Raw genomic sequence first — 15,957 nt, forward strand, 5'->3', positions numbered from 1 at the left:
TATTCACGTTTTTCCGCATTAAGTTTACTTTTGGTTACTAAAGTGACGCCACCGAAATCGGGGTGTTACAATATTAGCCGCAATACCTTGAAGGGCAACTTCCTCAGGTTGTGTTTGGATGAAGGATTGTAGAAATTCAAGGGATTTTAAATGCTAGGGAATTCAATTGAATCAATTGAATTCCCTTGAATTTCAAATTTTATTGTTTGGATAAAATGGTGAAATTCCCTCAATTGTAAAATTATGTGTTTGGGTAATATAATTGAATTTCCTTCATTTAATTTTTTTTATCTTAATATAATCGGCCGAAAAATCAGCCAGACTCTCAAAAATCGACACAAAACCCTAAAAAGTGGCCGAAAAACGGCCGAAAACCCAATAATCGGCCGAAAACCCTAAAAATCGGCCCGACTCTAAAAAATCGGCCGAAAACTCAAAAGTCGACACAAAACCCTAAAAAGCGGCCCAAAACCCTAAAATAGCCAGAAAACCCTAAAAATAGGCCGAGAACGTGAAAGTTGGCTCGAAATTCAAAAATCAGCCCATAAACCTAAAAATCGACCTGACTCTAAAAAATCAGGTCGATTTTTGAGTTTTCAACGTTTTGGGTCGATTTTTGAGTTTCAGACCGACTTTCACGTTTTCGGTCGATTCTTAGGGTTATCGGCTAATTTTTAGGGTTTTGTGCTGACTTTTGAGTTTTCGGCCGATTTTTGAGACTTTGGCCGATTTTTAGGGTTTTGGACCAACTTTCAGTTTTTCACCGGATTTTTGGGTGTCGGGCCAATTTTAGGGTTTTGGGCCGATTTTTGAGTTTTTGTCCGACTCTCGAGTTTATGGCCGATTTTACGGTTTTAAGCCGATATTAATTTTTTTGAATGAATTTAGATAGGGTTAAGGGAGAGATGAAGAATTTGAAATTCCTTCATATTTTGAGGTGATTTCAATTACCCTAAATCCTATTGAGTAAAATACCTCATTTAATTACTAGTAATTTGAGAATTCTCCATATTAGATATCCAAACAGGGTATTTTAATTGAAGGGATTTGAAATACCCTCTAAAATTACATTCCCCTCAAATATTCCCTCATCCAAACACAACCTCAGAGTATTCATAAACCAAACCTAGTCGGATCTCTAAGGCCAAAAGTACCTTAAACTTTTTATAAGATATCTTCATCATCTGATTTTAGTTAAAAATATAAGTTGATTTTCTTAATCCTATGGTCGAAATTTTGTGAATGCCCTGAATATAAGTGATGGGTGAATCCATGAAACCCAAATCCAAATAGCACTAGTCCAAGTCCAAGAAAGTCACCTTTTCCTATGAACCTGACATAGTGACTCCGAGGTGAGACCGTGTGGGGCAAGGAGATCGAAACTGGAAGTTGAGGAAGAAGGATGAGCGGAAAGCTACTTTCACCACCGAGCCATTGGCACCCGACAAACAGATTCACCACCACAACCACCGTTAACCCAACCCCATTTCTTCGATTCTGCACCACAAGGCACCACCACCGCCACCGCCACCGCCACAAGCTCCCAATCCTCTGTTTCTCCGCGAACCCATCAAAGTCCCCGCAACCACCGCTTGTTGTGGTGGGCTCCGCCAACGCCGACATCTACGTGGAGATCGAGCGTGTTCCCAAAGAGGGCGAGACGCTATCCGCCAAGTCCGGCGAGACCCTCGCCGGCGGCAAGGGCGCCAACCAGGCCGCGTGCGGCGCCAAGCTTTCGTACCCGACCTACTTCGTCGGCCAGGTTGGGGACGACGCTCACGGGAGCCTCATCGCCGGCGCGCTCCAAGATTGCGGGGTCCGCCTCGATCATCTCACTGTGGTTCCTTCCGTGCCGACGGGAAACGCCGTTGTTATGCTCCAGCCTGGTGGCCAGAACTCCATCATCATTGTTGGCGGCGCCAACATGAGCGGTTGGCCCAATGTCTTGCCGCGCCAGCATTTCGAGGTTGTGGCTTCTGCTGGGATCGTTCTGTTGCAGAGGGAGATCCCAGATCATGTCAATGTTGAAGTGGCTAAGGTGAGGTGATGAATCTATCCAAATTGGCTCATTGTCTGTGTTGATTTGACCAAGCAGATTTTAGATACCAATGTGATTGCTTGCACTTTATAACTTGAATCATCATGATTTGATTTCATAGGAGAAGAAAATAGTTGTGGTATTTGATTTGGGATGAGTTACATAAATCCCGGGTTGAGGGTTCCAAAATGAATCAATGAGGATTCCCCCTAGTGAGACCCCTTGATAAGTTGTTAGATATCTGTGAATTGTGTTGGAGCTATATTTTTAGTAAATGGTGACAGTGTAAAATTGTAGAATTGTAGTGTGCAGTGTACACGCTCAACTTCAGATATCAATGCCAGAGTACTGTTCAGCAGGTCATTTTCGTATTAAATTGTTTCTTTGAATTTAGTGGAAAGACCCATCTTTTCTGTATCTTGTATTTTTGATATTGTTGTCATGGTTTCTTGTGAAGTGTGAACCTATGATATGAATAGCTGCTTCATCTTTTGAGACCTCATTTTCTCGCGGTTTTTAAGTTTCTAATGATAGATTATGGTATAACAATACTTGATTCCTGGATATTTGGTTATGTATTATGCTCTTATGCATACAGGCTGCAAGGAATGCTGGTGTACCAGTACTATTCGATTCCGGGGGCATGGATGCACCAATGCCACCAGAATTGCTGAGTTATATTGATATTATAAGTCCTAATGAAACTGAACTTGGTCGCCTTACAGAAATGCCAACTGAAAAGTTTGAAGATATTACTCTGGCTGCTGCAAAATGCCATAAATTGGTGAGTTAAGTAGTACTTTACAATAAAATGCCTTTCACATTCTGCTACTTGAATGGCATATTCATTGCCAAGGATATCTTAAGAAGAACAACATATTTCAATTCAAATATAACAATTGAAAATCTTTGCTAGATGACAGGTTTGGAGTTTTATGTTGTTGGTTATCCGTCCCAAGTGTAGCTTGTGTATACATAGTTGCTAGATGACATCAATAGGGTCACTGCAGAAAGGGCGACCATTGTGTAGATATTTATTAAAGAATAGAGTTCCATCTACAGAATTGTCCTATATATCCTTTTGTCTCTCTGAGCTGTTTAGTCTTCTTGACATTTACTTGCATGGTAGTTTCTTAATTTTTTATTTTGGGGGGTAGGGAGAATTGGCGCAACAGTTGAAGTTGCTGCCTTATGACTTGAAGGTCATGGCTTCGAGTCCCGGAATCAATTTCTTGCAAATATAAGGTAAGGCTGTGTCTTATAGACCCATATTGGGTTTTACCCTTCCCTAGATTTTATCATGACGGAAGTGTTATAGCACTGGGTTACTTTTTTATTGTCTATTGATAACTTGAATATGCAATAGGTTTGATATTGTCCCAGAATTTTTCTTAAATGCCCTGGTTTATTCCTCAAGTCTGATAGATGAATGATGCTTTTGTCACTGACATTACAAGAATCTCAGCGGTTCTAGTTCTGGTGTTACTTATTCCTTAATTTTCTGAAATTTCAGGGAGTTAAGCAAGTCCTCGTAAAACTTGGGGAGAAAGGATCTGCCCTTTTCATAGAAGGAGAAGAACCAATTCAGCAACCTGCCATATTTGCTGAAACAGTCATTGATACAACTGGAGCTGGTGATACTTTTACTGCTGCTTTTGCTGTGGCAATAGTTGAGGGCAAGTCCAAAAAGGAATGCTTAAGATTTGCCGGTATGTATGGCTTAGTGCATTTCCCTCTTCCTTGTGGTATTTTTCTCTTTCTAAAATCGTAACTAACTATTCTATGATAACTTTTACGTGACAGCTGCTGCAGCTTCTCTTTGTGTTCAAGTGAAGGGAGCCATGCCTAGCATGCCTGATAGGAAATCTGTTCTGGATCTTCTTAGTTGTCATTGATGATACTTGCAAAAGGTCAGTTTTTGCTGAAAAACTTGAAGCTTTATTCCCTTCTTTAGGTTTATACTCTTGTTGTTGCTTAGTCATGAAAAACCATAATTTAGACATCTAGAGATTAGAGAAAGAGCCTGGTGTCAGTTCATTGCTTACTATTCAACTGTTGTTTCCTTGCTACTTGGAGTCGACTTTCCGATGTTCCCAACTATAATTGAATTGTCTGTGACCCTAATTTTATTTTCCTGCATGATTCTCAATTATGTAATTCCTACTCAATTTCTTAAGATACACTCTTGGTATAGTTCATGTGTGCATTTCACGTTTCATAAGAGGCGACAGGGCTAGCATGACGAAGCTAGAAAACTCCGTTGGATAAGTTATTTAGATTTGGAAATTTATAATTAAATCTCTGAAAATATCTCAGACATTGCGCAGCATTGTCATCCCTCTTCTCTCCAATGGGTGTAAGCGGTGGCTAGAATGGAGTTCAAGAACAACTATGATGGAAATGACAAGTACCACAACCCACAACGGTGAAACTTCGACGCTCAAGTTAGTTGTTGATCTAGTAGGGTTTCAGAGGTATTAGGAAGAAGGGTGTGTACCTGAAGGTCATAATGTGTTTTTTATCTATAGGTCCCTTGAAGGCAGTGAGATCTATTGCGCTATCCGCTAGCTAAGTGTACGTTTGAGATAATTGGCACTGGAAGTGATAAAAATCATAGGGGATTATTAGTGACTAGTTGATCAAAGATCTTTAGATATCCTTCATGTTACAGCTATAAGTAATTTTTCTTGGCCCCCAGACAGGCATGATTGGGGCAAGTACTCAGCCCAGTGATTGAATGGAATGGGCCTGGGGCCTAGTCATAAATAGTATCACTGTATCAGAAATGCCGCCTTCGTTGCTGTGGAGGATTCATGATTGGGGTTTTAGGATTTAGACATCAATTCATTGGGTTTAGGGTGTAGCCGGGTTTTCCTTCTCATTCTCGTTTCACATTTGAATAGATGTCGTGGGATGGACAATAACGGCCCGTAGTGGTAGACAATCTTCGCAAGAAGCACAGAGGAAGGTTTGGCAGACAGTGAACACGGTTGAGACGGCTTGACCAGAAATGAACAATGTAGTGGAAAGGAGTGACACTGGTGAGACCTAATGATGTGAAAGGTGATCTCGGAGGAGGTGAGCCTTTTTGTCGAAGCTTAGATGTTGGAAAGGAACAAGAACAAAGTCTATGAGGCCTATGAGGTAAATCACAGAGGTGCTATAATGGATGCGAATTGGAAATTCCCGTTTTATATGGACTGCGCCTTACTAAAATGATTGACTAGTCTATTGATCTGGACTGGGCGAGCTCCCCAGGGAGCCTTGCCCAGGGCTGCCCGCCTCGTGGCGGCCACGCAAGGTCGGAGTTGAGCCTCCCTCTCGAGACCCAACCGGCCCAATAGGGATAGTTAGCTCACAAGGCCCAACCCCTAGCCTATAAATAGGGAGCGGTTACCACATGTAAGGGACTCTTAGCTCATTTCTCAATAACAAACTCTAAATTCAGTTATTCTCTCTCTTTAAGCGGTTATTTTCTCTTTCTAGGCAGTTACACATTCATCTCTCTAGATTCTCTCTCATGGCAATCCCTTCACTATAAGTACTACACCCTAACTCTATGTTCTTGACTGAAACATTTGGCTCCGTCTGTGGCCGACTGTGGGGATCGAACCCACGACTACGTGGGGCGGGAGTGACGCTGCAAGGGTCAGGGGAGCTGACGTTGGAGCAATCTTTGAGATTTCAGTTTAAGGCAAGTAATAACCAGACGGAGTATGAGGTACTGATTGCAGGTTTGAAGTTAGCAATTGAAGTTCAGATCGACAGTCTGCTCGTCAGGACAGATTCACTGCTAGTAGCAAATCAGGTAAATGAAGTTTTTCAGGTGAATGAGCCTATCTTGGCCAAATATCTGGAGCGAGTGCGTCTCCTGATGGGCCAGTTGCAAGAGGTAACGGTTGAGTTCGTTCCGAGAACGAAGAATCAGAGGGCGGACGCGCTGGCCAAGCTGGCGAGCACCCGGATCGGAGCGCGATCCAAGAGACGCTGGCCAGCCCGAGTATCGAAGGAGAATTGGTGGCTGCGTTAACCGGCAGGAAACCTGGATGGGTCCCATTGTGGATATCCTAGCAGGGAAACCAAGTGGGGTGGTAAGGTACACAAAGGAGCAGAGAAGAGAGGCGGGGCATTACACTTTGCTCTATGGTACGTTGTTCCGCCGAGGATTCAGCTCGCCCTTCTTAAGGTGCTTACCGCCAGAAAAGTACGAGGCAGTCATGTCAGAGTTCCATGAAGGAGTATGCGCTAGCCACATTGGGGGAAGGTCTCTAGTGTGTAAGGTCCTTAGGGAAGTTTTGTACTGGCCCACGATGAGGAAGGATTGTTCAGAATTTGTGAAGAAATGCGAAAAGTGCCAAGTTTTCGCGGATCTACCGAGAGCGCCGCCAGAACAGTTGGCCACGATCAGTGCACCTTTGCCTTTCGCCATGTGGGGGTTCGATTTGGTCGGACCTTTCCCAACCGCCAGGCCACAAATGAAGTTCATTCTCGTAGCAGTGGACTACTTCACGAAATGGATAGAGGTGGAACCCCTCGCTAGTATCACTGCAACCAAGATCGTGAGTTTCTATTGGAAGAGGATCGTGTGCAAGTTTGGTGTCCCCAGGGCGATCGTTTCAGACAATGGGGCACAAATCACGAGCAACCAGACCCGAGAATTCTGCAGGGAAATGGGGTATTCAGATAAGATTCTTTTCAATTGAACATCCTCAGACCAATGGACAGGCATAGTCGGCAAACAAGGTGATCATGCGCGGGCTGAAACGACGGCTTGTTGACACAAAAGGGGCTTGGTTAGACGAGCTCCCGATTGTAATCTGGTCTTACAACACGACGCCGCACTCGTCCACAAAGGAAAAACCATTCAGGATGATTTATGGGGCTGACGCCATGTTACTAGTTGAGATAGACAACAGTTCATGGCGAACGGAGCCACAACTTGAGGGCGAGAATTCTTTCAACAGCGGGCTGCGGTGAAGTACGATACAAAGGTTCGTCCACGAGCAATGCAGGAAGGAGATTTAGTTCTCAAGAGGCGGACTGGAAGTACGGGGAATAAACTGAGTCCACGTTGGGAGGGCCCCTATAGGATTTTAAAGGCATTGGGCAAAGGGGCCTATCACCTTGAAAGCTTGGATGGAAGGCGAGTGCCACTATCTTGGAACGGGTAGTCGTACACAAAGAAAAAATGTGAAAGCTTGAAGTCATTAACTACGCGATGCTGCCATGGGCGGGCCTGGCCTTTGCAACTAGAGGTACGGAGAAGGTTCTCCAAGGGTTTCCCATAACAAAACCCACTGACCCTGCAGGCAACGTCGGCGACGACATCGTCGGTGGAGTGCTTTGATGTTTGGTCAATAGCCTCTTGGGTAGGGGTGTCCTGAACTGAAGGAGGAAGGGTAGCGAAGGTTTTGAGCCGAAAGATTTTGATTTTTCTCTCAGAAAGAGGAGCCCCTCCCGATGGAGGTGGGTTGTTGGGTGCCCTCGACACAGTTTGAGGCTGAGAGGGGGAGGCCGAGGGGGTATTTTGAGAAGGGTTTCTGAAGCGACGTTCCGAAGACATTATGAATGAAAATAAAAGCAAAAGAGTGAAACACAAAGGCAAGGTTTAGGTAAGAGAACTCGCCGGGAGAGAAGCAAACATGGGGTGTTGAAGAAGGTGGAAGCGGACACAAAGGGCCGGGAGAAAATCCAAAGTAGCGAGGTGTAACGCCCCGATTTCTCGAGTGTCACACAGTAACCAAATAATCCAATTTTCGTCGTTTAATTAATTACTCTTGAATTAATGACAAAGGTTCAATTTTACGAAGATCTTGAAACTTAACCATTTAAGACTCGCGGGAATAATCATCAACATAAACCTCAAAATTTATTAATCAACGGAAATGTATGAAATAATCATCTGAAAGAAACTCCACTGTGAATTACATTAACTTAAAGAAAATATCCAACTGAAAAGTAAACTGAAGTTCAATGCCACTCGGACTCTCAACCCCAATCAAAAATGCAAGTCACTCAGCCCATGTCCCTACTCCTCTGACTCATCATCTTCGTCACCTTCTTCTTCCACTACGTCCTCGTCTTCATCTTCAATGTCGGACTCATCATCAGGAATTGGCTCATTGGTGAACTCCCTGAGCATATGGTTCCTCAGACCTCGCCAGATGTTGCCCTCCTTGTTGCTGAAGGAATCGGCCAACAAACAGAAGAACCGCTGAACCTTCCGCTTACTCTTGCTCCGGTTCTCTTTAACCCATTCCTCGCCTTCGAGCTTCGGATCCTCTTCTTCTTCCGCTACAGGCTCTTGTGGCTCCGCATGCTCCACCGTGGGCTCCCCTTGTTCGACCTCCATATCTTCGGAAGGATCCGACTCCGCCTCAGACACTCGCACATAAGATGTTTCAGATTCCAAGTCCTTCGGGGTCTGGAAACGAGGGGGTGCAAAAGGCAACTTCACCCTCCTGTTCTCAAGCTGTTGGACCTCGATGACCTTTCCCTCCTTGTCGCGACCCGAAAGTGTGGCACCGCCGACGTAGATGCGACGTACCTGGTGTGAGTCAGGCACCCATGCCTCGTCATTCTCCTCATCATAGTGTCAGCATCCAGGAATGAACCATGCTCGTGATCAGCACCATTTGGGCCCCCCCCCCAGAACAACAGTAAACAAATAAAAGAGGGTCAGATCTCATGCGAGACACACAAATAATCACAGTTCACAAAAATCTTATGATTAATAAGGAATCATATTTTCACATCTCAGTTAGCAACCTAAAATTTGGTTAGACTATCGACCTCACCATTCACACAACCACCACAACACATTGGCCAATCTCGATCATCCGCAGATGAACAATCACGAGGGGACCACACAGTCAACCCACAAATTCTCGGGGATACCACACAGTCAATCCCTATCCCATGACTCAATCATGGTTATCACATGGAGACCACACCGTCAATCCATAAATTCACCATCGCGTGCAAGTAACCGTTTGTCTCTAACGGCACCATCGTTCTCATGGTCCATAGCCTACGACTAGCATTATAGCCATGCAAATAATACTTGCAAGCGAATTCTCTTTCTCAAGGTACATTATCAATTAACATAGTTAAAGTAATTTTAGAAGTCTTCATATATAGTATATTCATCAAGTTATTTAGGGTGTTACCCCGTTTCCCGCAAGGACAATAATTCACACAACTCTCACATATAGCAAAACATTGCCCCAAACCCTAGAGAGTAATAGGGCTTTCGGCCATACCACATATACATCAAATAATCCATGTTATTCATAACTTCAGTAGTAAAATCAGCAGCAAATCATCAACTCAACAAGTAGTCAAAAGAAAACAAGAAAAATTGCCGAAACCCCCAAATCTAGGGTTCGGCCATGGCTCACTTAAGGCCTAGGGTTTTCAAATATTTTGATCATGATTGATCAAGTCTCATAGCTCAAATTCCAGCAAGGTTTCCAATAGTAAATATATCAAATAATCAGATCTAGCACAGGTTATTTACCAATATTGAGATCTAGGCAAAAATGGTGAAAATAGCAAGGTTTTGTCATATATTCATCATGGATCAAAGCATCATGTGACAAGGCATGGTAAAACAGAACCTTCACATACTAAGCATGCAAGAAAAGAATTCTCAATCATACATACAAACCCCTCATGTTAAAGATCACCCAAACTCACAACTTTTCACATAAAATCATGAAATTTCAAGCATGTATTCTCCTAGACTCTACTCTTACTAGATTAGCCCTCACCTTAGGATTGTGGAAAGAAAATGAAGATGAAGAGATTGGTCCTTGCTTCCTTCTCTTTGCTCGAGTCCCTCCTTCCTTCTTGATCTCCTTCACAAGCTTTCTCTTCTTTCCCTTGCTTTCTCTCTCTCTCACGCACACTCTCACTCTCTCTTTTCTCTGAAAGGTTCTCTCTTTTCTTTGCTGGAGTTCTTAGGTGAAAGCAATAGTAAGTTTGCCTCTCCAATCAGTTTTGTGAGAATGAGAAAAAAAAAGAAACTCCTCCCTCACTCCCTTACAGAACCCGTGGTTCCCTCTCTAGGTTTAGGGTTTTTTTTTCTTTTTCCAATTTCTTACCCAAGCCCAATCAATTAATACTTAGTCACTAATTAAAGAAAATAAAAACAAAAGAACCCCCCCCCCATTCCCATTAAGTGGCCGGCGGCCACAAGCTAGCATTAGGGTTTCCAAACCCTTTTTCCCATCTCATGCTTATTTGGGATTAAAATTAATTATTCAACTTTTATTTAAAAAAAACTGAAATAAATAAATGAATACAAGACATAACCCTCTTCTTCTATAATTAAACTCAATCTATTTAAATAAATTAGATTTTCCCCAATTTAACCCAAAGCAATGCAAACGAAATCTTTTCTTATCTCTTTTCTCAAAGTCATGACCATCACTACTTGGCCTCCAAGCAACACACAAATCACCTTGGTTCACAACCCCACAAAATAATCACTTTCAAACACCAAACCTCATTATCTCAAAATAATAAATTTCACATACATCATGAAACTTTCGCACGCATCATCAATCAAATAAACTCATTCTTCACTAGAATTTCACACTTATTATTCATTTCAAATAATAATAATACTAATAAAATCAGGGTCTTACAATAGGGAAAGAAATAACTTAGTGTATCATTGCCGTGATACTTGAGATAAATTGTTTGTTTATACACTAAGTTATTTACTTTTATACACTAAGTTATTTCCTTCCCTATTGTAAGACCCTGATTTTATTAGTATTATTATTATTTGAAATGAATAATAAGTGTGAAATTCTAGTGAAGAATGAGTTTATTTGATTGATGATGCGTGCGGAAGTTTCATGATGTATGTGAAATTTATTATTTTGAGATAAATGAGGTTGAGTGTTTGAAAGTGATTATTTTGTGGGGTTGTGAACCTCAAAAATAAGGTGATTTGTGTGTTGCTTGAAGGCCAAGTAGTGATGGTCGTGACTTTGAGAAAAGAGATAAGAAAAGATTTCTTTTGCATTGTTTTAGGTTAAATTGGAGAAAAATCTAGTTTATTTACATAGATTGAATTTCATTATAGAAGAAGAGGATTATGCCTTTTATTCATTTATTTATTTCAGTTTTTTTAAAATAAAATCTGAATAATTAATTTTAATCCCAAATAAGCATGAGATGGGAAAAAGGGTTTGGAAACCCTAATGCTAGCTTGTGGCCGCCAACCACTTACCGGAAGGGGGGGGGGTGTTCATTTGTGTTTATTTTCTTTAATTAGTGATTAAGAGTATTAATTGATTGGGTTTGGGCTTGGGTAAGAAATTGGAAAAAAGAAAAAAAAAACCCCTAAACCTAGAGAGGGAGCCACGGGTTTTGTAAGGGAGTGAGGGAGGAGTTTCTTTTTTTCTTCTCATTCTCACAAAACTGATTGTAGAGGCAAACTTACTATTGCTTTCACCTAAGAACTCCAGCAAAGAAAAGAGAACCTTTGAGAGAAAAGAGAGAGTGAGAGTGTGCGTTAAGTTGAAATTCGTAAATTCAAGAGTAATTAATTAAACGACGAAAATTCTTTACGAAAATTGGATTATTTGGTTACTGTGTGACACTCGAGAAATCGGGGCGTTACACGAGGGCAAGAAGACGTGAAAGTTGCAGAATTATGTGAAAGTTGTTAATGGTGAAAATGAAGAAAATTTATAGGTCAGGAAGCAGGTTAAAAGAAACGCGTGTAGAATGCGCGTGTTTAATGATAAGGCATGCCCAACATGAGCGGTTGGGAATCGTGCCCCCTTAATGACGAAAAGAAATGATTACTTTGGGAGGGGCGCAGATCTTTGAGAAGAACGAACGACGCATTAAATGAAAGATACAACGTTTGATTGGCTTAAATCCGAAGGGATATACTTCATTATGATTTGAGGGGACGTTTCGAGGGCAACGGTTGAGATTCTGAAGATTTGCTGACTTTTGCAATTCAATTAACACATCACGCGTGACCCTCACGTGCCGAGACACCCAACTAACTGGCGCTCGGGCTTATCTTCGTCGCCACAAGTGGACTTGTGGACTTAAGGAAATTTGTATTTACCTCATGCCATGTTGGCAACCTACTGCATTCCTCAGTAGACTTGAGTTAGACTAACTTTTAAATAATATTTGTAACTTTATTCTTAAAGACACACTTAGTGTCTTGTGGACTTGTGGACTGAGCGTGCTCCCCAGGGGGTCTCGCCCAGGGCTGCTCGCCTCGTGGCGGTCACGCAAGGTCGGAGTTAGGCCTTCCTCGCGAGGCTCAACCGGCCCAATAAGGATAGTTAGCTCACAAGGCCCGGCCCCTAGTCTATAAATAGGGAGCGGTTATCACATGTAAGGGTCTCTTAGCTCATTTCTCAACAACAAACTCTAAATTCAGTTATTATCTCTCTCTAAGCGGTTATTTTCTCTCTCTAGGCAGTTACACATTCATGTCTCTAGATTCTCTCTCATGACAATTCCTTCACTATAGGTACTACACCCTATCTCTATGTTCTTGCTGGAACATGATCCTTGTTTGTGCTCTTAGATGTTTCAATTAGACACGCCGAATATGCAGCGTGCACATAAAATTGAAATTCCTGTTATTTCTCTGTCCTGTTAACTGGTTTTAACAAGAGCTTTCATACATTCATATTGTCTTTTTCATTTTATTTTCGTCATTTTTTCTTATTTTCCTATCACATTACTCATTATATCTTAGTTCTTTTATTTTATTTTTTATCGCTCTATTTAAATTTAGGTGTGAAGATTTTGAAACAAAAACTAATTTGTATTGACAATGTAACTTTTGTTGTCAAAGGACAACATAGGAGTACCAGGAACAGAATAAATGTGCATTGGAGGGAAGGACCCTTGAAACTTGAAGGTGACAAGGGCAGCAAAGCTTTTCTGTAGCGGCATTTCTAAAAGATGGGCATTTCACATAGCTGTTTGTTCGTGGTTCTAAACTTCTAACAAATAAGCTTTAGACAGCGTTTGTATGCATGGTGACGAGAATATGAGGAAGAAAAAAAAATAGAGAACTGAAAGTGATTTTTCTTTTCTTTTATTATTACAGCGTTTTATGATGAACATTCTTTCTTATTTATTTGACTAGAAAAAAGTTGGTGGAAAGAAAACTCATTTATGTTGATGACATATTGACATGTAATGGTTTTTTTTTTTTTGAAAGAGACATGTAATGGTGGTTTGGCAGGGGTAGATGACATTTTTCAATTTATTTTCTTTTCTAGAGAGAACAAAATAAGACTTAAGTAAATGAGAAAAAGTTGATACACCAACTGTCAGTGTAATTTTTTTACTCTGATGTTCAATTATCCCGTCTCGTCTAAAGTCTATTTTTATTTTAATTAATATTAAAAAAGAATGTAACTTTTTGGTTTTTTATGGTCAACGTAACTTTTTGGTTTTACATGACATAATTTGATGATTGGGTGTCTATGTAAAGTTGTTTTACACTAATATTGCAGCCTGAAAATTAAACTCTAAATAAATAACAAATCTTATCTTCCAAGTGTAAAAAAAAAAATCTCACGGGACTTTTCCTGGCTAATCATAAGATGCATCAAAGGCCGTCTAGAAGCGTACAATATATCAATATGATTTTAGTTTTAAAATAATTATTATTTTAATATTTTAATCTATTTCAAAATATTTATCATGATAAAATTGAGAATAAATTTGATAAGTTTTAAGATAAGCCACCTCAAGGAGCTTTTCAAGAAAGTTAAAAGAAAATGAAATAAGCTCTTCTACCAAAGATTTGTAACATCTAATTGAAAAGTTAGCTGAAAGTTTATAAACTATTTGGAAGATGGAATTAGAAGATGGAACTAGAAGATTGAAAACACGGCTGGAAAGTTAGCTGATTGAATAAAAGTGATTGAAAAAACTCACGGTTAGTGATTGACAAAACTAACAGTTGAATAAGCCGAAATTGTAAAATGTCATAAAGAGGCACACTTGTATGATTGTTTTTATATTAGGTTAAATATGTTTTTCAATCCCCGACTTTTAAAGAGGAATCAAATTGGGTCATTGTAAACAATTTTTTTTTAATCAAATTAGGTCCAACTACATACATATCATCAATTATGACCAATCAACAGTCGATGTGCCGAGCCAAATCAGCTGAGGGTTGACCACCTGGACTTTTCATACCAGTTTTAATCCATATAAAATAATTTAGTCGCATTCAGTTGCTCTCTTCCCCCTCCTTTCTCTTCATCTTCCTCATTCTTCTTCTCCTCCATAACCACCACATTGGATTCCGACCACCCACCACAACTCGTCGTCCCTCACTTCACGTACCCTCCTCCTCCTCCTTCTCAGGTGAAGTGCGAGCTTTCCATTTTTGTATAAGCTTCCTGGTTGGCTTTCAAGAGTAGACATATGTCAAAAAAGTGTAGGAAACGACAAAATTCACTTTTCGAACTGAGACAAATGTCAACATCCATTGATGTTCGAATGAGGGGTGGTACAGGGCTTGGTAGACAATGTCTGATGGTAGACTACGATGTTAAGAGGGTAGACAATATCCTTAGGTCCTGTTCAAGTATTAAGTAATTATTTCTGAAATTTAAAAGATCAATCTTTACTACATGCTTATTCACATATTCATAACTTTATTTTTGTTATCATCAAAACCTACTAGGGAAATTTTAGGTACTCGTTGTTGAGAGTTAACTATATCCTCATAAGATTTATGATTGAAGAGAAGATGGATGAGGGAGTGAGAAGAAGAAAAAGGAGAATTATTTGTCCAAAATATTCACTAATTCAAAAAAAAAAAACTTATAGTTGATATCATCATGGGCGATTGCCAAACGAATACCGATATTTCAATAGATCAATTAGTAAAGCCAATTTAGCACATAATTTAGCGTGCAAGCGTGGGTGTATCAAGAATTTTATTACCGGGGTTGAAATATAAGACTAAAAAAGTTATCACTTAATATTATATGAACTTTAAATAATAAACAATTATTTAAATACAACTCTTCATTCTTTCTTAGTACTAAATTTATTTAATATGTATGAACTTAGATTTTTTTCAGCAATTTATCTCTCGATATGTACAACTAATAATTTATGAGAAGATCATCTTCAATCTTATTGTGAAGCCGGGTCTTAACAACTTTCATTCCAGAGAAAGATCGCTCTGTAGATGCTGTTGAATCAAGAAGTGTCAAAACAAGATATATTAATCTATCAACAAGTGAAAATATTGTTGTTTTTCCAGTTTGAATTAACCTCTGGTAAATCTCAGATAAACCAAAATTTTGTTCTAAATTAAGATCTCAGGAAACATTTGAATGATAATGTTTCAGCAGAAACGACAAATTTCTTTGTTCCTGCTTAGAAAAATCATCTGCATAAAATTTCTCTACAAGCTTACAAATTTTCTCATTATCAAATGATCTAAAAAAATTCTTAGAATCTAAAGCTAAACTAAGTATGAGAAGTTTCACTGCCTCTGCATTAACGCTTCTATTTAATTCAGATAGATGCAAATCAATTTCAGAATAAAATACATCTATTCTATAATGATGTTCCATATCTCTATCTTGTTTCTTATGATGACTATTACTCATAAAATATGAGGCTTTTATATCAGAAACTTCAACTTGATGAACATCACAAAGTGTTATAACAATCTCAAATAGTTGCTTACAACCATTGTCTCTCGATTCTTGAAGAAGATATTTAGTTGTTGATACAAGATTCAGAGCATTAATTATATCTTGAGAACATCGTTGTAAGGCCTGACAAAGGGCATCACTGATTTACAATATTTCTTTCATCAATGTAAAAACAAATTTAAAACTCAACAATTTATGAGAAACATGTTATTGATTTAAAATGAGATTTGC

General features: G+C 39.9%; 1 protein-coding gene across 1 annotated transcript; it reads left to right on the forward strand.

Annotated features, from left to right (window-relative positions):
• Positions 1-1,265: 1,265 nt before the first annotated feature.
• Positions 1,266-13,401, forward strand: LOC130742976 (ribokinase). The gene is made up of 5 exons (XM_057595089.1): positions 1,266-2,038; positions 2,637-2,822; positions 3,552-3,747; positions 3,842-3,948; positions 12,885-13,401. The coding sequence occupies exons 1-4, from the start codon at positions 1,403-1,405 to the stop codon at positions 3,931-3,933; spliced, it is 1,110 nt and encodes a 369-aa protein (XP_057451072.1). The 5' UTR covers positions 1,266-1,402; the 3' UTR covers positions 3,934-3,948; positions 12,885-13,401.
• Positions 13,402-15,957: the final 2,556 nt, after the last annotated feature.

Source organism: Lotus japonicus, chromosome 3, assembly GCF_012489685.1.
Source record: "Lotus japonicus ecotype B-129 chromosome 3, LjGifu_v1.2".
Lineage (NCBI taxonomy): Eukaryota > Viridiplantae > Streptophyta > Magnoliopsida > Fabales > Fabaceae > Lotus > Lotus japonicus.

What these genes read in the sequence shown, in the direction of transcription:
- LOC130742976 (XM_057595089.1), top strand. Translation starts at nt 1,403, where the DNA reads ATGAGCGGAAAGCTACTTTCACCACCGAGCCATTGGCACCCGACAAAC. An exon ending in TCAATGTTGAAGTGGCTAAG is followed by an intron (nt 2,039 to 2,636) that starts GTGAGGTGATGA and finishes TTATGCATACAG; the next exon opens with GCTGCAAGGAATGCTGGTGT. An exon ending in CTGCAAAATGCCATAAATTG is followed by an intron (nt 2,823 to 3,551) that starts GTGAGTTAAGTA and finishes CTGAAATTTCAG; the next exon opens with GGAGTTAAGCAAGTCCTCGT.